Source organism: Danio rerio, chromosome 24, assembly GCF_052040795.2.
Source record: "Danio rerio strain M-AB ecotype USA chromosome 24, GRCz13ab, whole genome shotgun sequence".
In the NCBI taxonomy this organism is placed as follows: Eukaryota; Metazoa; Chordata; class Actinopteri; order Cypriniformes; family Danionidae; genus Danio; species Danio rerio.
This window is the reverse complement of record NC_141044.1, coordinates 43,517,595-43,538,114: the sequence shown is the minus strand read 5'-3', so window position 1 is coordinate 43,538,114 and position 20,520 is coordinate 43,517,595. Positions and strand designations below refer to the sequence as shown.

Below are 20,520 nucleotides of genomic sequence, written 5' to 3'. Positions count from 1 at the left end.
ACCACACACCGGGAGTGACGCGGAATGTACCACACACCGGGAGTGACACGGAATGTACCACACACCGGGAGTGACGCGGAATGTACCACACACCGGGAGTGACGCGGAATGTACCACACACCGGGAGTGACGCGGAATGTACCACACACCGGGAGTGACGCGGAATGTACCACACACCGGGAGTGACACGGAATGTACCACACACCGGGAGTGACGCGGAATGTACCACACACCGGGAGTGACGCGGAATGTACCACACACCGGGAGTGACGCGGAATGTACCACACACCGGGAGTGATGCGGAATGTACCACACACCGGGAGTGATGCGGAATGTACCACACACCGGGAGTGATGCGGAATGTACCACACACCAGGAGTGACACGGAATGTACCACACACCGGGAGTGACGCGGAATGTACCACACACCGGGAGTGATGCGGAATGTACCACACACTGGGAGTGATGCGGAATGTACCACACACCGGGAGTGACGCGGAATGTACCACACACCGGGAGTGACGCGAAATGTACCACACACCGGGAGTGACGCGGAATGTACCACACACCGGGAGTGACGCGGAATGTACCACACACCGGGAGTGATGCGGAATGTACCACACACCGGGAGTGACGCGGAATGTACCACACATCGGGAGTGACGCGGAATGTACCACACACCGGGAGTGATGCGGAATGTACCACACACCGGGAGTGACGCGGAATGTACCACACACCGGGAGTGACGCGGAATGTACCACACACCGGGAGTGACGCGGAATGTACCACACACCGGGAGTGACGCGGAATGTACCACACACCGGGAGTGATGCGGAATGTACCACACATCAGGAGTGACACGGAATGTACCACACACCGGGAGTGACACGGAATGTACCACACACCGGGAGTGACACGGAATGTACCACACACTGGTAGTGACGCAGGGGAAAGTTGTTATTGTTGTTGGTGAGCGCAGTAAATGGGGTATATGCCGAAGCATGCTAACAGGACTTTTAATTTGCCAGTAACCTGGGTTAAGCGCTTCCTGTGAACTGTTTGCCATTGCAAAACCGGCATGTTTAAGGTCTGTTTTCTTTAAAAATCAGCGATCTCCACTGGCTGAGTGATATCTGATATAAAGTGGGTCTCAGATTGTACAAGAAGCACTGCATTACATTACATTTCCCCCGCCATGTCTTTATAATATGAGCATTTACTTTACCCCAGTATATTCAATGGAGCTTCTGCGCTAGCCTGCCGATTCAGACGGGCGTGTGCGAGTACACGGCTTTTTGTCTCGTTTTGTGCTTGAGCAACTAAATAAATGCCAGAGTCTGTTTAACTGATTGTATTTTAACTACATTACAACATCGATGCTGTAAAAGGTATCATTTAAAATGGGAAAAAACTAACAATAACAGGTCACCGGAAGTTTATCAGCTCGGAAACAGCACTAGCTCCGCATATACCCTATTCGTGCTGTGGAGAACATGGCGTAAACAAAGTTTATGGTGACCGAACATGGTCAGCGGTCGAGGGTTGTTTTGCTGGTTTTGTGGCAAACACATGAGCAGCTTAACACTGTTTTGCTTTACGTGTGGTCGGTGTTTAGAGTTTATAAAGGACGCGGAGCAGACGGAAACAGACATACTGCATTAATGTTCAATATTTTAACGAGGGCCACTCGTACTCTATAATCGTGGACATGATGTCAAGTCTACACGGTGTAAACATCTGCTTGAGGACTCTTAACAGTAAACTGAATGAAGCCGGTGTTACGGTTTAACTGGTGTCCGTGTTAACTGGGGACCCTTTTCAGATGTAAACTATTCACGTTTGCAGATTGGAAGATTTGTCACTTTTACACAGCAACAAAACATGCCCATACCGAATAAAGATTCTTATTACTTGGTGTCAGTGTACACATTATTGATTTTAATATCTGTGTAGCAGAACAGTATAAACCGAAATTAATGTAAAGAAATAATTGTAATTAACATGTCATCAACGGGATTCAAACCCAAGTCAAAAGGTTCTGCGCGAGCATCAATCGACTTATCTATCTGAGCTACTCAGGTCTACAGGTTTGGGTCGGTTTTGATATCTTTGTCAGTCAACATGTGCCGTGCTTTGATTGTTTCCATGTAATTGCATTTATGTAACGGAGGCCAGCTAGTGTGTGCTGTGCAGGTAAACCTCACTCCTCTGACCTCTAAAGGTGCTCTAGCAACAGGCACTAGATGCCATGGTCTTTAGCCTCCTTGGTAGAGCAACCGACCCCCATGCAGAAGGTCGCCAGCTCGATACCAGCTCGGAGCGGGTTAAGTGGCGTAGGACCGGCGGGGTTACAATTACATGTTTCTACGCACTCTCACACTGATATTTTCTCAGAGTAGCTCTAATATGTTGTATCGCAGTTAGTCAAACCAGGATTTTTATAGGTGTAGACTCGTGGAAACCTGCATCTACAAAGTCACACACCAGCTGATGTTTTCCTGTCTGTGTGGTACTGGGTCACTCCCAGTGTGTGGTACTTTCCGCGTCACTCCCGGTGTGTAGTACAATCACTTTCTGTAAGGAATCTGTAATTGTACATTTGTTTCAGGACTTGTAAAAGTGTTTTGCATCTTGTTATTTTGTTTTCTAAAATGTAAATTAGTTTAGTCCTTGGTAAAACTGTTTTTCCTATGTAATTGTGTCATGACAGGTAAAAATGTTTATTGTTTTGCCTTTCCCGGCCACCGTAGCAATGGGAGCAGGGCGGAGGATCGCGATGCCGGCTCAGCATTGTGATGTCCATTGGCCATCGACGATGGATGATAGCATCGCCTATTGACCCAACCCTAATGTGAATTGCTTTTTTATAATAAATACGATTGTCTATTTAACTATAGTTGTCTTGTTGTGTGTATTAATTTATAACAACATGCATCAATAAATAAACTACCAAATTTAGCTCTATACAGTTAAAATAACAGGTTTCAGAGAAACATTCTGACAACTTAAGAAAGGCAGTTTTATATCTGCTCGACATTCAGAAACTCTGGAGAAAGCTTTATAAACGCTGTGCGTCTGAGTGCTCCATACAGCGATATGTCAGTGTTCAGTTTATAGCATAAAACCCTCTTCATTCGTCAGATTAAAATAATCCAAATCTCTGGAAACGGCCAGCCGTGCTCATGTGCCGGATTATCCTCAACTCATTCCTGCTGCGCAACTCTCCTCTGCATTTAAAGCAGATCTTTGGTGGACTTAAATGTGTTCATCAGCACGGCATCTCTGCACCTGCTCATACTCACAGTAATGATTCACTATGATCTGGTGTTTCCAGTCTTCAAGTCACACGATCAGAAATGAACCATCAGGAAACATTCATACAAGCATAGCTCAGTTATGCTTTATCATCAATGATAAAGAATGTGCTTCATATTTAAATAGAAAAATATATAGTTTACAAATACTTCAAAGAACAGCATTTTGTTTGCAATTCATTATTTAGCTGCATCACTGTTATATTCAGGGCTTGACATCAACTTTTTTGATCACCAGCCACTGTGGCTAGTAGATTTCCAGCACAACTAGCCACTCGCCTTTTTCAATAGCCACAATTTTATTGCTGGAAAATCTATTTTCTACACATAAATATGACTTTGACATGCTAAAATGACTTGATTTAGATGTTGCGTTATCTCCACAGGCCTCCTCATTCATCACTCTATGTGTGTCGTGTATGAGCTGCTCAGTAATCATGAGCAAATGGGTGATGGTCTCATAGTATTACAATTAGTTTTTATTTTACATCATTTGTAGAGCTCAAACTGAAGGATCTATCTCTGACCACATCAAACATAATTAATTTTTATCATCCAAAAATATTAAATGTGTCAAAACAAGCAAAATATAGCTGTATACTATACGTTTTCTTTATCAAAACATATGCACAGTAATCTGTCCTGGCCAAGGGTCCCAGATCACCAGTTAACTACACATAAATGGGGAGTTGTGAAAATGTACTGGTTCATACTTCTGCGTCAAGTGACCGGCGTGACCCACAGCGCATGCAACCCGCGTAGCCGTGCATTTATACTTCTGCGCGCTGTCTCTGTTGGTCTGCATTAACACTTCCGAAACACTAGTTGGCAGTGAGGTGTTGATGTTCCTCTGTCTCGAGTTTCTTCGCTGCTGTTTAGCTTTTCCTGAACACTTCCTGGTTGTACAAGTGGCTCAAACTCGCTCATTTTGAGGCAGGAACCGGCGGACGTGCAACAACTTTAACTATGAGGTAAACACAAAACAAAACTTTCCATCCGGAGCTCCTTCACGGGACTCCACACTTGTAAACAATGCTCCATCGGGCTGGCACCACTTTCGGTCACGCCCTGACTCGTCAGCCAAGCCGACCAATCACAGAGCTTGCGCTACGCATCGTTGCAATGTGTAGTTAAATTTTTTGAGAGGTGCATGTTAGCAACGCCAACAGCTACGGCGTAGAGCTATGAGTCAACGCATGAATAATCTGTTCAAAGAATGATTAAAGTGAAAGCAAACGGTGCTGCTTACAAAATGACAAATCTGGAGCTCTTGAAGGCAGCAGAACTGTGGGTGCATGTTCAGTTGTCTAGTCTATTTGTAAGAGAACCGATCACATCAGTTGTGTTTTTAGGCACAGTTGCTTCATGCAAGGAAACAGGAGCGTGCACGCGTTTTAAACAGTCACGCGCATCACCTCAGCGGTTAGCGCGAGTGATCATCCTCTCATTCAATATTCACCGGCTTTGCGCGAATGCTATTATTTTTGTCAGTCGTGTTGCTTCTCAATCCTATGATCACCTTTGCATGCATATTGGACCATTCTTATTGTCGAGCCCTGCTTTTAAGAGTTATTATCCGGGGAAATTATTTTCAACCAGACAAAGTGGCTAGTGGGAGTGTCTGTCTTATCTTACTTTATTTGGCTGATGTTAATATGGTTATATATATATATTTTTTTTTTATTTTTTATTTTTTTATTTTGTAATTATTTTACTTTCGTTTTCCCCCTCAAGCTTGATCATATATTCTGGTTTCTACAAAAAAAAAAAATATATATATATATTATTTTTATTTTTTTATTTTTTATTTTTGCATAAAATCATCATATTAGAATGGTCTCTGAAAGACTGTCACATCAAAGATAGGAAACATTTATTTCATTTTAAAGTGCAATACAGTTCTCACAATATTTGCTATATATTAATCAAATAAATGTGATGTGTGCACTATAGACTTCCTCAGTAATACAGATGTATAAATCTTGAGTTAGCTGTACCTGTAGTTTTCAGTGTGCTGGCTTTCTTGTCGTCTGCTGGTTTGCTCTCAGCCTTCGCAGCTAAACACAAGACAGAAATGCAGAATGTGTGAATATTCCTCATTTGTGACTCTGGTTGCACAGGTATATTAATAAAAACAACATTACATGAGTCAAAGTTATTGATTTTTATGTTGTGGACAAACAAAAAAAGCCTTAGAATATTAAGATCAATTGCCATGAAGATATTTTGTACATTTCCCTAAACTCTGATCAGTAATAAGCATTGAATTTATTCTTGGTGTGTGGAGCGGGTGTGGAGCCGTGCTGGCGGTGCTGCTGCTGGTATTGTGGGTGATGTTAATCCTCATTTACGATCTCTGAGTTTATTTTGTTTAAATTTAGAGGTGATTTTCAGATTTTTTTTAGCCCTCAGATTCCTAATAGTTTTACCAAATTTCATCCAAGAATTGGGCCTTACGACTGGGCCTTTCACCATACCTGCCAACACTCCCCTTTTTCCCGGGAGTCTCCTGTATTCCAGACCAATCTCCCGCAACCCTCCCGTTTAGTTATTTCTCCCGGAAAACTCCCGTAATTTAACCCTGGCATGGTGGCTCAGTGGTTAGCACTGTGGTCTCACAGCAAGAAAGTCGATGGTTCAAGTCCCAGAGCTGGGTCAGTTGGCATTTCTGGAGTTTGCATGTTCTCCCCATGTTGGGTTTCCTCCGGGTGCTCCGGTTTCCCCCACAGTCCAAACACATGCGCTATAGGGGAATTGATGAACTAAATTGGCTGTAGTGTATGAGTGTGCGAATGTGAGAGTATATGGGTGTTTCCCAGTACTGGGTTGCAGATGGAAGGGCATTTAATGTGTAAAACATATGCTGGAAAAGTTGTCGGTTCATTCCGCTGTGGCGACCCCTGATGAATAAAGGGACTATGTCGAAAAAAGGTGAATGAATGGATATTACAAAATAATAAATGTAAAGGTGTCTGACCAAGGGGGCGTCGGGCCGCGGGAGCGCTGGCTGTGGGTCGTGTTGTGGACGCAGGTTTGTCTGCAGCGGGTCGAGAGGGAGCAGTGCTGGGCTTGGGCACCAGTGGACGCTTCTCTGTGAGCGTCTGTCAAACACAAGAGAAAAAAGAAAAATTCATATTAATAACAAGCAGAGGATACTGTACATCCGCTCCAAAGATGATCCTCCAGTTTACAACCTAAATGGAAACACACCATCCCACAGGCATTGGATATTATGATGGCACGACTTACACTTACAGTATAGGAGAGCTATTATGCTCACTTTTATAAAGGGTTTAAGGGGGTCTGGTGCAATGCTGGCCCTTTAAATCTTAAAGCGGAAGTCGATGACGTACCGGGTCCGCGAAGTTTAACTGGTTAAACACAGTTGTGTGTCAGCAATATGTGAGTATCTCCAGTCTCTAATGATAAACACGTATTAACTGTATTCATTATAATCAGACTTGATAAAAACAGCCTGCAGAAACACTGTGATTGACATACTCCCTTTGTACGCGTCTTCAGAGGGGGAAAGCCCCGCCCACTAGGTGCCCATCTCGCCCTCATTAACATAAACAGCAGCCCTGAGTAGGAAGCAGCTGTTTTGAATCTGCCACTATGCTGACACATAGAATTATGTAGCTCCGCCCTCTTTTAAAAAGGCCGCAATCTCATTTAAATTTAAAGCGACAGTCACCAAAACACCACAATTAGGATCAAAGCCTAAAAGGGTCAGTTTCAGAGAGCTAGGAAAATTATCTGTGTGCTATTTTGAGTTCAAACTGAAACACACAGACACTCTAGAGCAGGGGATGGGCAAACTTGATCCTCGAGGGCCGGTGTCCCTGCAGAGTTTTATTCCAACACTAGTCAAACACACCTGATCAAGCTAATCAGTGTCTTCAAGATCACTAGAAACCTAAAAGCAGGTGTGTTTGATTAGAGTTGGAGCTAAACTGTGCAAGACTACGGCCCTCCAGGACCGAGTTTGCCCATCACTGCTCTTGAGACATCAGAGATGCATTTTACGTCTTGTAAAAAGTGCTATAATCGGTCATCTCTAAATTTATTCAGAGTAATGCACAAAAAGTTCTGCAGGTTAACCTTTCCTATCATGCACTGAAATTATAACTGCTAACATGCATAAAATCAAATGACAACTTATAGCAATAATTTTAGTGACAATATATCGCACAACTATTTTTTTTTGTTTTTTTTTTTGCACAACAGATTTGGAACAAGTGGAGGATGAGTAATGATGGCATTTTTTGTGGGTGCACTATCACCTTACCAAAATTATTTTTTAATTTTTCAGAATACACATTTCCTATCATACGTCTCAACATTTTAATATTTAAAACTTTTGTAACCAATAGTGATTAAAATCAAGGAGTTTTTTTTTTATTCTTCTAATATTCATTAAACATATTGTATTGGAGGAAGGAGGTGGTGCAGTTAAGTTGATTGGCCACTAGAGGGAGGTCTTGAACTGAGCATTCACATGTAAAGACATTAAATCATTTAAGAGCCTGATACCAAAACATCATCTACAGATATAGATAGGCTTATTTAGGTTTTAAACCAATGAATTTTCTGACTTCTACATAGATACTGGATACTACAGTTATATATAATCAGTATATATAATAGTTATACAGCTGAAGTCAGAATTATTAACATTATTAACAGAGCAAGGATATATTCACAGTATGTCTGATAATATGTTTACTTCTGGAGAAAGTCTTATTTGTTTTATTTCGGCTAGAATAAAAGCAGTTTTGAATTTTTTAAACACCATTTTAAGGTCAATATTATTAGCACTTTTAAGCTATTTATTTTGTGATAGTCTAAAAAACAAACCATCGTTATACAATAACTTGCCTAATTACCCTAACCTGCCTAGTTAACCTAATTACCCTAGTGAAGCCTTTAAATGTCACTTTAAGCTGTATAGAAGTGTCTTGAAGAATATCTAGTCTAATATTATTTACTGTCATCATGACAAAGAGAAAATAAATCAGTTATTAGAGATGAGTTATTAAAACTATTATGTTTAGAAATGTGCTGAAAAAAATCAGCTCTCTGTTAAACAGAAATTGGGGGAAAAATAAATGGGGGATAATAATTCTGACTTCAACTGTATATAGCTATATATAATCAGCCAATCACATGGCAGCAACTCAATGCATTTATGCATGTAGACATGATCAAGACGATCTGCTGCAGTTCAAATTGAGCATCAGAATGAGGAAGAAAGGAGATTTAAGTGACTTTGAACGTGTCATGGTTGTTGCTGCCAGACGGGCTGCTCTGAGTATTTCAGAAACTGCTGATCTACTTGGATTTTCACGCACAACCATCAATAGGGTTTACAGAGAATGCTCCGACAAAGAGGAAATATCCAGTGAGCGGCAGTTCTGTGGGCCTTGTTGATGAGGCCAGAGGTCAGAGGAGAATGGCCAGACTGGTTCCAGCTGATAGAAAGACAACAGTGACTCAAATAAGCACTCGATACAACCGAGCTCTGCAGAAGAGCATCTCTGAACACACAACACGTCCAACCTTGAGGCGGATGGGCTACAGCAGCAGAAGAGCACACCGGGTGCCGCTCCTGTCAGCTAAGAACAGGAAACTGAGGCTACAATTCACACAGACTCACCAAAACTGGACAATAGAAGATTGGAGAAACGTTGCTGCTCTGATGAGTCTCCATTTCTGCTGACACATTCGGATGCTCGGCTCACAATTTGGCCTCAACAACTTGAAAGCATGGATCCATCCTGCCTTGTATCAGCGGTTCAGGCTAGTGGTGGTGTAATGGTGTGGGGGAGATTTTCTTGGCACACTTTGGGTTCATTAGTACCTATTAAGCTTCACATCAAGGCCACAGCCTACCTGAGTATTGCTGCTGACCATGTCCATCCCTTTATGAGCACAGTGTCTCCATCTTCTGATGGCTGCTTCCAGCAGGATAACGCAGCATGTCATAAAGCTCAATCATCTCAGACTGGTTTCTTGAACATGACAATGAGTTCACTGTACTCAAATGGCCTCCACAGTCACCAGCTCTCAATCCAATAGAGCAGCTTTGGGATGTGGTGGAACGGGAGATTGGCATCATGGATGTGCAGCCGACAATTCTGCAGCAACTGTGTGATGCTATCATGTCAATATGGAGCAAAATCTCTGAGGAATATTTCCAGTAGCTTGTTGAATCTCTGACATGAAGGATTAAGGCAGTTCTGAAGGCAAAAGGGGGTAAACCCTTGTACTTGTAACAAGTACCTAATAAAGTGGCCGGTGAGAGTATATATATATATATATATATATATATATATATATATATATATATATATATATATATATATATATATATAATCAGGTTTGCATTACAGCAATACAGTTCATATATAAAATAACCAGTCAAAGAGAAAGGGTAGTAATAACATTTCACAATATGACCATTTTTCTGTGTTTTTGAATAAATAAACACAGCCTTGCTGAACATAACACAGTTTTCTCAGAAAAATGATCTCACACTTTTGCAGCACTGAACAGAAGGTTGGATGTGAAGTTGATGTGAATAAGCAGAGCAAACCAGCAGCAGCTGAACACACACATAATTTTACTCTCCATAAGTCTGGCTGCATTCAGTTTAAGTCCCCATCATAACATAAAAACAAGTACACACACACACACAAACACAAGGAGTTTCACCTTGGGCTTGACGTCTCTGGCCGCTGTGGTGGCGGTGGGGGGTCGTGCTGTGGCCGTGGCGGGCCGTTTGGTGCCCGCGGGTGCAGCGGATGTTTTGGGTGCAGGGGCTTTTTTACTGATGGGGGCGGGGCCGCTGGAGGCTGAGGTAGCGGTTGGACGCTTGGGGGCAGCTGTAGCGGTGGAGGCGGAGCTGGGGCGGGGCTTGGCAGAGCTGGGTTTGCTTAATCCAGCAACAGGCTGCATGGATGGACGGCAAACCCAACGCATGGATGGAAAATGAGGAACAAAAAACAAAATAAAGACAAGTGATGAGAGCAGTGACATGAGCAGCGCAGGCCATTAAAAGCATCATGACATATTAAAGAGACAGTTCACACACAAAAACTATTTACTCATCCCTTATTACTTTCAAACCTGTTCTTTCTCGTCTGATGAACACAATAAAAGTTATTTTGTAGAATGTTGGAAACCTGTAACCATTGACTTCCATAGTAATTGTTTTTCTATGGTAGGCAATGGGAGCGAAGCAGTGGCGCAGTAGGTAGGGCTGTCGCCTCACAGCAAGAAGGTCGCTGGGTCGAGCCTCAGCTCAGTTGGCGTTTCTGTGTGGAGTTTGCATGTTCTCCCTGCATTTGCGTGGGTTTCCTCTGGGTGCTCCTGTTTCCCCCACAGTCCAAACACATGCGGTACAGGTGAATTGGGTAGGCTAAATTGTCCGTAGTGTATGAGTGTGTATGTGTGTGTGTGTGGGGATGTTTCCCAGAGATGGGTTGCGGCTGGAAGGGCATCAGCTGCGTAAAAACTTGCTGGATAAGTTGGCGGTTCATTGGACTAAGCCGGCAAGAAAGTTAATAAATGAATGAATGAATGGAAGTCAATGGTTACAGGTTTCTTCAAAATCTCTTCTTTTGTGTTCAACTGATAAAAAAGGAAACTCAAAGTTTAGGAAACAGCAGAGAGTGAGTCAACAGTGTGTAAATGTTTATTTTTGCGTGAACTGTCCCTTTAATAGTAAACATAAAGTTGCCTAAGAGTATGAGGACTTTTCTGATTTCAGTTCAATCTGCTTCATCAAAAAAAAAATGCTGAGATTTTAAGAGTCTTTAAAGGAACAAAATAGAAATGATAAAACTGAAATTATTAAAACATTTTAAATGCATTAAAATGAAATAAATAATAAAAATATTATAAAATGCAATATTGTTTGACTAAATAGTCACAATTAATACGTTTAAACTTAAAACGTTTTGCACTGGACATAAATAAACAACTAAAACTGAACCAAAATTATAATAAATGAAACCTAAATATAAACAATAATGAAATGTTTAACAAAGTTATTTTAAAAAGTAAATAAAAATACAAAACAATTGATAAAACTCGATATTCATTGAAAAATAAAAATACAATGCAGAAATTGAATAAATATATTTCACTGACGTGATGCATATTATATATATATAATTTTCATATTCTGCATTATTAGTTTTATTATTAATAATTAATTGTAGTTTTATTTAAGTTTTAGTTGTTTTTTGTACTTTTTATTTATATTTACTAATTTAAAAAAATAACAGCTGCTAAATAATAGCAAAATAACACATTTATTAATGGTTCTTGCTATTCAAGATTAACATGCTTTAGAAACTGAATAAAACTCGTCAGGAGAAGCATCGTCTGTTTGATTATTAACTGTATTTTATTTATATTTTATTAATAATTAACTGCATTTTATTCATACTTTTCATTCATATTTACTTTATATATAAACATGGTTAATAACATGTGGTTCTTGTTAAACTCCCCTACCCGATTCATTTATTTTTGTTTGGGATTCATTTGCTTTAGAAACTGAATAAAACTCATAAGCAGAAGCTCCTGTTCTGCATCGTCCATTTTATTATTAATAATTAACAGGATTATATCTATACCTTTCATTCATATCTACTTTATATATAAATCTAACACAAAAAAACTGATCACAGCTAATAAATGACACCAAAATAACATGTATTTATCCTGCTAACCTGATTAATTATCTGGGTAATTACATTTCCTCTGTGCTTCAGGGAATGATATGCTTTAGAAACAGAATAAGCAGAAGCCGGAGGGTGGATGGAGGACAAAAAGACATGGCAGAAAGTTTGGACAAACCTTGGTCTTCTTCTCAGGACTGCTCAAGTCTTTTCCAGGAGCACCGTTGGTTAGCGCAGGTTTGGCCGCTGAGGGTTTAGCAGCTGCTTTTTTGGCTTTGTCATCCTTCGTCTCAGCTTTGGCAGGTTTCTTATCAGCCGGTTCGCTCTTTTCTGCTTTCTCTTCTACTTTCTCCTCCTCTGTTTTGTCTTGTTGGGTCTTCTGTTCAGCTTTCTCCTTCACATCATCTTTCTGCTCTGATTTGTTCTCGACTTTCACTTCTTCTTTCTTCAGCTCTTGTTTCTCCACCGGCACCTCTTTCTTTGGGGAGAACTCTGCTGTTTTTTCTGTCTTTTCTATTAAATCAGTGCTTTTCTCCACCATTGCAGATTTTTCCATCTCATCTTTAGTGCTTCTTTCCACTTTTTCAATCTTCTCCACTTTCACTGGCGTTTCAACATGGTGAACGGTTTCATCCGTTTTCTTCTCCACCTCTTTGTTTTTGTCCAGAGGTTCTGTGTTTTCTGCTTTGGTTGTCTGTTTGGGCTCAGATTTGTCTTTCTCTGTTATTGTCTCCATCTTCTGATCTTTCTCTGTCTTGCTGAAGATGTCAAATTCATCAAACTTCTGGACAGGGTCCATTTTGTTCACCTCCGGCTTGTTCTTCTCAGAGTTTTCTGGTAGAAAATAAACAATTAAAAAGGGTCAAAATCAGATTAATAGTGTGTGAATCTAAAAGCCGAACAAAAGATAAATAATATTAATGAAATAATTAACAGGAGGAAGAATGCATGCTTAAAAGTTTAAATATCTTAAACAACAACAGCACATTTCAAATCAATATCAGCATTAACAGTATTTTATTTTATTTTATTAAAAGCCAAACAAACATTAAGGACACTAATAAAATAATAAAGAGAAGACTTCACACGATTCCATGCGTAAAAGTTTAAATATATTAAACAACAAAATAGTATGTGTATTTTATTAATAATTCAAATTATTTTATTTTTATTTTATTAATAATTAACTGTATTTTATTTTTATTTTATTAATATTTAACTTTATTTTATTTTTATTTATTAATAATTACAATATTTTATTTTTAAATATTATTGATAATTAACAGTATTTTATTTTTATTTTATTAATAATTAACAGTATTTTATTTTTATTTTATTAATAATTAACTTTATTTTATTTTTATTTATTAATAATTACAAAATTTTAATTAACAGTATTTTATTTTATTTTATTAATAATTAACAGTATTTTATTTTTATTTTAACTACTGCATTGTATTTTATTAATAATTAACAGTATTTCATTTTTATTTTATTAATAATTAACAATTTTTTTATTTTTATTTTAACTACTGCATTATATTTTATTAATAATTAACAGTATTTTATTTTTTATTTTATTAATAATAAACTGTTTTTATTTTATTAATGATTAACTGTATTTCATTTTAATAACAATTAACAGTATTTTATTTTATTTTATTAATAACTAACAGTATTTTATTTTTAGTTTATTAATAATTAACGATTAATTTAATAATTAATTTTATTTTTATTTTAATTACTGCATTATATTTCATTTATGATTAACTGTATTTTATTTTATAATAATTAACAGTATTTTATTTTATTAATAATTAACAGTATTTTATTTTTATTTTAATTACTGCATTATATTTCATTAATGATTAACTGTATTTTATTTTATAATAATTAACAGTATTTTATTTTATTTTAATAATAATTAACAGTATTTTATTTTTTATTAATTAACAGTATTTTATTTTTATTTTATTAATAATTAACAGTATTTTATTTTTATTTGAATAATTACTGCATTATATTTTATTAATAATTAACAGTATTTTTTTTTTTTATTAATGATTGCTGCATTTTATTTTTATTTTATTAATAATACATTATTGGTTTTTGGCAGAGTTTGGCCACCCTGGATTAGTTCATCAGTTTTGTCTAATGTACAGTACATGCACAAACATATTACTCAGCATTATGTGGAACATTTTAATGTAAAAGAGAAATCTGTGAGGGGTGCACTCTTCTTGCTCAGCACTGTACCATCAGCATATGTAGCATCTGAACAAAATGATGGGGAAATTGGGGAGTTGCACTGAATGCAAATAAGTGAGAACAGAAGAATGATGCCATCAGTGAATCAGAATGGAGAGCCGGATGAGTGGAAAAGGCTGACAGGGGAAGACTAGAGCTGTTCTGAGGTCAGAGAGATGCTGTCCATCAGTAATAACACTTCACACTCAATGGCAGATCCATTAAAAACACAACTCATCTCTTCGGGATGCCTCATGTCCTTGTGTTGAAGGACAGCACACAAATCTATAGCTAAACATGGACTGCTCTTAAAACGTCAGACATGTCATGCTTATCTTTTTCATTACACACTTTTTAAAACTCAGTCACCAACAAGTAGGGCTAACTTTAATCTGAAAGTAAGAGCATGTTTAACTAGATGCTTTATGCAACTGGCCACAACTATTGCATTTCATGTTTAAACATTGAGAAAGCACAACAGATGATTTAGGTATGAACCCATTACGCTAAAGTCATTTATCCTGTTCATTAAGGCCCAATCAAAATTCTACCCCTTACCCCTATCCCTGATTTTGCGTGTTCACGCCAAGGGGTAGTGGTGTCCCAATTCTGTTTTTAGCTTGAAGGCGTAGGACTAAAGGGAAGGGGTGAAAAGCTATTCGAACAAAGATTTTTCAGAACCACACCCCAAACCAAAGGGTAAGAAAATTTCCCAGAATACACCAGCCAGAATCACTGCAATTAAGGAGATCCACAAATTACTATTTTTAGTCATTGTTATGAATTTTTACAACAAACAAACACGTTTTAATATATTCATAAGGTTGTTACCGTCAAACGCTAAAATAAAAACTAAATTTGCCGATCTATAATCCATAATCATAACTCCTGTGCAGCAGTCCCACAACATTCTGACACTCGATTACCCGGTCAGTAATGTCTAGTGCAGGGGTCAGCAACCCGCGGCTCTAGAGCCGCATGCGGCTCTTTAGCTCTGCCCTTGTGGCTCCCTGAAGCTTTTTCAAAAATGTTTGAAAATGGAAAAAGATGGGGGAGGTCAATATATTTTTTGTTTTAATATGATTTCTATAGGAGGACAAACATTTTTAGCGTTTTCAAATGCTGTAAAAGTGTGTAGAGTTAATATTTAATTTCAACATTTCTGTCAGCGAAGATTTGCGTCATAGCCTGCGACACACGTTTCTATCAGCAGGGTGGGATGCCAGGCAGGTGGCTGTTGTGAACAAACCAGGAGATAATAAAGCATGGAAAACCGTTCACAGATGGTATGACATATTAGAACACCTTTTTGCAAACTTTAAAAACAAAACCAAGATAATACAAAAAAATAAAGATATACCTTTCTCCACTAAGACAGTGAAGGAAAGGGCTATTAAAATGGTAGGTAACATCACCGATCAGCAAACCAAGAACATTAATTCAGTGCCAGCATACTCAATTGCCTGTGATGTGACCGATATTCAATGCGCTTTTATGCAGGTATGTGAACTCTGATGGGCCGCAAGAAGAAATGATCAAATTAATAACACTAAAAGACAAGAGGCTGTGCTGAAGTGTTTAAATGACAACTAAATAAACACCAACCACCTGATTTTAGTGGCTATTTAATCATGAAGGCTCATTATTTATTTGTAGCCAACTTAGTCATTTTGATAGTAGGCTAATATAGCTAATATAGATACATACAGCATGTGTATCGTTTATTATAAGGCTTATATAAGGCTTTACATTTTTTGCGGCTCCAGACATATTTGTTTTTTGTTTTTTTTGGTCCAATATGGCTCTTTCAACATTTTGGGATGCCGACCCCTGGTCTAGTGGCTGGGAATGAGCTGTTTACAGTGTCTGCTATAATATTAATGTTGTTTTCTTGTGTTTACATTGATGAATATGGCCACGGTGTTAAATGCGCAATATAGTTATGATCTTATTGCCACACTAGATCATTATGATAACATAATATAAGCCTTCAGCGATTTCCTGAAGACAAACACCAAAAAAACAACAACAGGAATAACTGCAGCAGTCGGAATCGACTGATCTCATATAAAACAAGGGATCACGATGACATCTGATGACGTGCGCTGGAGTTGTAGTGCTGTCCCAAATCTTAGGGGTAAATTTTGAAGCCGTTCCCCTTTACACTCGGTTTTAAGGGCCAAGGGGAAGTCCAAAGCTGACTTTTTAGGGTATCTTTTATCAGATTTTTTACAATTATTTCTGTACTTTAATTATAATTGCATTGTTTTTTTATTGTCTGTTCTATTATGCATGTATCATTGTATTTATCTTTTACTTTTGCACTTTTTATATGTTCATAAAGCACTTTGAGATGTGCTATTTTTTTTAAATGTGCTATATACAATAAACGTTATTATAATTAAATAAAGGGCACCTATTTTACCCCCTTTTCATTATTTAAGATCAGTCTTTTATGTCTCCAGAATGTGTCTGTAAAGCTTCAGCTCAAAGCACCCATCAGATTAGTGATTATATCTTTCAGAATATTGGATTTTCTGCTCTGAACACACTCTAGCTGTTTTTATTGCCTGTGCCTTTAATGCAAATGAGCTGGTTCTCCCCGCCCACTGTTCCCAAGTGCCTGCCAGAGTGTGCCTACTGTATATCTCCACCTCGGCTGTGTCAGATAAACAGCACAGTGACAGACACGAAGAAAGCAGATCCTGCATAATGTTTGCGAGAAATACAGTCAGAACTTTCCCAATGATTATTTGATGTATTTGTTGTGATGCTGCAACGTTGTTACAAAGTTCACACTCGCTTGCTCGCACACACACAACATACAGCGCGTGTTTAACTTTGTACTGTTTTTGCACGGCAAATGTGACAGGATACAAGTTAATATCCACTGCTGTGTGAATATTTGTTACGTTAATGTACAAAATAAACCTGATTTAACGCCCACAAACTGACAAACGTAAAGACGGTAAAATCGCTGTAATTCATTACACACATGAACTATTTTAAAAACGTGTTAAACTAGTGAACCTCATTCTTGATCACGTTTAATGATGATTGATGATCACAGAGCGCTGAACAGATCTTTTAATCTCAGTTGCATTGCGCACTACTGTCTTGATCTGATAACACTTTACTACGGAGACATGTTAATATGTGGCTGTCAATCAAATCGATGGGTGGGGAAACCGCACTCCTATGTTGCAATCAGCTTTAAAATGGAAGTGAATTGGATCTTATTTTAACATCAGGAAATTTAAAAAAAGAGACTTATTGTGTTTATATGCCCCCAATATGACAGTGGACACACTGCATTTACACACAGTTCTGTCCAAACAGCTTACAAAAGATGATTTTCAATATAGGAGCCATTTAATGCAACAATATCTGCCCATCTCATAGTGAAATAATAGTCAATTGTACCACATTACAATACAAATTTATTATTTAATAAACTAACAATGACAATTGCTGTTAGTATTATTTATTATTTAATGAGCTTGAGCTATCAATAACTGACACAGTTGCATTTTTATTAACTAAAATTTATAAAAATGAATAAATACCATAATAAAAGCATTGCTGATCATTAAAGTATGAACTAACACGACCTTATTGTCTCAGTAAATCCTTTAACCTGTTCCCTTCTAAGCTCTCAGATCAGTCAGGACTGATTTAAAAGTATTCAACAGTATTTGCATATTTATCCACATTTTGCACACAATAGATTTGAATATAGCGAGCCAGAAATGAATAAATACAATCCCACATCACTGATATTCCAGCAGCACTTCTCTGTTGCACGCTTCCCAGCATGCAGAGATACTGCATCCTGTATTAAAGTTAATCTGTCACCAGATTTGAGCATTGTGTGTGTGTGTGTGTGTGTGTGTGTGTGTGTATGAAACGCTTCTCCTGCTTTAAGCTGATCAGTTTCTGCATGACTCAGGTGCTTTTATAATCACAAACACACCAGATTCACACAAAACAGAGGAGGAAACGCTGTGTCTGAGAGCTGGAAGTCACTGTATTAATGTCAAAGATGGCACAGACGGAGAAAATATCCAGAATTTAGCAGTTTTACATATTTTGTGCTTCATGTTTTAATTTCTTCCCTTTTATTTCTGCTTTTGAGTTGCATTATGGCATCTTGATCCTTCTTAATGCAACTTTTAACCTTGAGAAGTTGTAAAAAGTGACTTTCATTATCATGTGCATCAGTGTGCAGTGCTGTATTGTCTGGGTTGGTGTTGTATATTACACTACAGACACCTTGTAATAAACTGCAGCACATTTTCTGTTATTTTACAGATTTATTTCTCTACATATTATTTATTTTACATTATTTTCATTCCATCATTTTCTATTCGGCTTAGTCCCTTTATTAATCCGGGGTCGCCACAGTGGAATGTACCACTAACTTATCCAGCACTTCCAGCTGCAACCCATTTCTGGGAAACATCCACACACACACACTCATTCACACTCATACACTACGGACTTTGGACTGTGGGGGAAACCGGAGCACCCGGAGGAAACCCACACAAACGCAGGGAGAACATGCAAACTCCACAAAGAAACACCAACTGACTCAGCCGAGGCTTGAACCAGCGACCTTCTTGCTGTAAGGCGACAGCATTACCTACTGCGCCACTGCGTCGCCTCCTGATATTATTTTAAATAACTAAAATGTTAATAAAGTCACTTTGCTAAACTGCAGAGTTGATTTTTTTACATCAGAAGTGGACAGAGCAGAGATCAACATCCCATAATGCAATTACAGAGTAATATAAACAGAGGACACTTATAACTATTAAAATATACAAATAAAAAACTATAACATTCTGCCTCTCACATTAGACTTCCTTCCTCTATTTCTGTGTTTGAGGGTGCTTTCACACCTAAACTTTCGTTTGGGAACCTGTCTCGTTTGCCCGGTTAGCGCGGTTCGTTTGGCATATGTGAAACCAGCAATCACACTCGGATCCACAACAAAACAATCGCTCCGATATCGCTTGAATGAGGTGGTCTCGGTTCGATTGAAACGAACTCTGGAGCGGATCGATTGTAGTGAGAAAGCAAATGATAGGAGCCCGGCTATATCACAGTGTTTAATGGATATAATAGGCATACGGCTATATGAAGAGAGAATTATGAGTAGGGCGGGAGGTCATTTAACAGACATCCCGAGTGTCCTGCAAATGCACAGAGAGTCTCGGATGCCCACAAACGAGTGATAATCTCCCGGTAATCTCGCGTCTCCCTCCCGGTCCTCAAATACGTCGCTCACCCTTCTCACCGCATCCCTCCTCGCTCTTCAGACACGTCGTGCGCACCCTTACAGCTGAGCGGGACTCTGCAAAATAAACCATGAAACTTGGACAAAATGTGAGGAGAGTTTACTCGCACGTGACTTGTTTTAGCTCTTTTGGTCCGTTTAGAAACTTTGCAGTGTGAAAGTGAACCGCACCAAGAGCAAAGAGCAACAGTGTAACCATTTTAATCCCTGTTTCAGAACAACTGAATCGGTTCACAGGTGTGAAAGCAGCCTCAGTCCATTTTAAAGAGCTACAGTATCTAAATTATCTTGCTTTTATTCCTTGAATACTTGTTCTTTTGTTGCTTTTACTGATCAATTTGCTAGTCTTGTTTTGACATTTCATCTTCTCTGTCTTTAGCACAGAACACAAATGTTTTTAAATGTGAGTGAACTGTCCCTTTAAGGAGTTTTTATTTAACGTGGTTTGTGATCAAGCAGCAACCTCCCGCTCCCCCTCGGGAAGCCAACACGGGAGTAACTAAAACTGCAATTCATCGACTCGCCTTGGGGGGTGGCTACAGGAAATCCAGGTGATTTCTGACTGCAATGCTTAATTGGCCATTTTTACAGCTGATAAACACGTTTACAGCCTGATACAGAAGATAGTGTGGGTGCATATAGCTATGATTAACCTTCATAACAACTGTGAGAGGGGGTGAATATTTTTATAATTCATCCGTTTCATTTATATTAGGTTATATTAAGGCTGCATAATTAAGGGCGTGGCCACTTGAGTGACAGCTAGGTCTCGCTGATCGCCATCACTTCATCTCAACTGACTCCGGCTGATTAGCTGCTGAACTCGGCATGTACATCGCATTTTTGTTTTGGTTAATGTTTCTCTACACAGTCAGTTGCCTTTTGGGATTTTTTTCCTACATTTATCAGATGATATGGCATGCTGTGTGCACTTAATTGTGCTCACAAACCATTCAAGTTGCCTCCATTT

The 20,520-nt window shown here is 38.6% G+C and overlaps 2 protein-coding genes across 48 annotated transcripts in view; both read right to left on the bottom strand.

Annotated features, from left to right (window-relative positions):
• Positions 1–20,520, bottom strand: part of katnip (katanin interacting protein) — a 1,410,884-nt gene that overhangs the window by 314,730 nt on the left and 1,075,634 nt on the right. The gene's annotated exons all lie outside the window — the stretch shown is intronic.
• Positions 1–20,520, bottom strand: part of LOC100001114 — a 139,846-nt gene that overhangs the window by 23,273 nt on the left and 96,053 nt on the right. For 41 of the 47 annotated variants that reach the window (XR_015525278.1, XR_015525277.1, XR_015525279.1 and 38 more), the window contains 4 exons: positions 12,183–12,838; positions 10,029–10,265; positions 6,292–6,415; positions 5,312–5,371 (listed from right to left, as the gene is read on the bottom strand). Coding sequence is in view for 44 of the 47 variants with exons in the window: in XM_087309991.1 (XP_087166117.1) it covers positions 5,312–5,371; positions 6,292–6,415; positions 10,029–10,265; positions 12,183–12,838 (1,077 nt within the window). In the remaining 3 variants the exon portion in view is untranslated. The remainder of the gene's footprint in view (positions 1–5,311; positions 5,372–6,291; positions 6,416–10,028; positions 10,266–12,182; positions 12,839–20,520) is intronic. The other 6 variants (XM_087310005.1, XM_087310008.1, XM_087310009.1 and 3 more) reach the window with 1 other exon arrangement.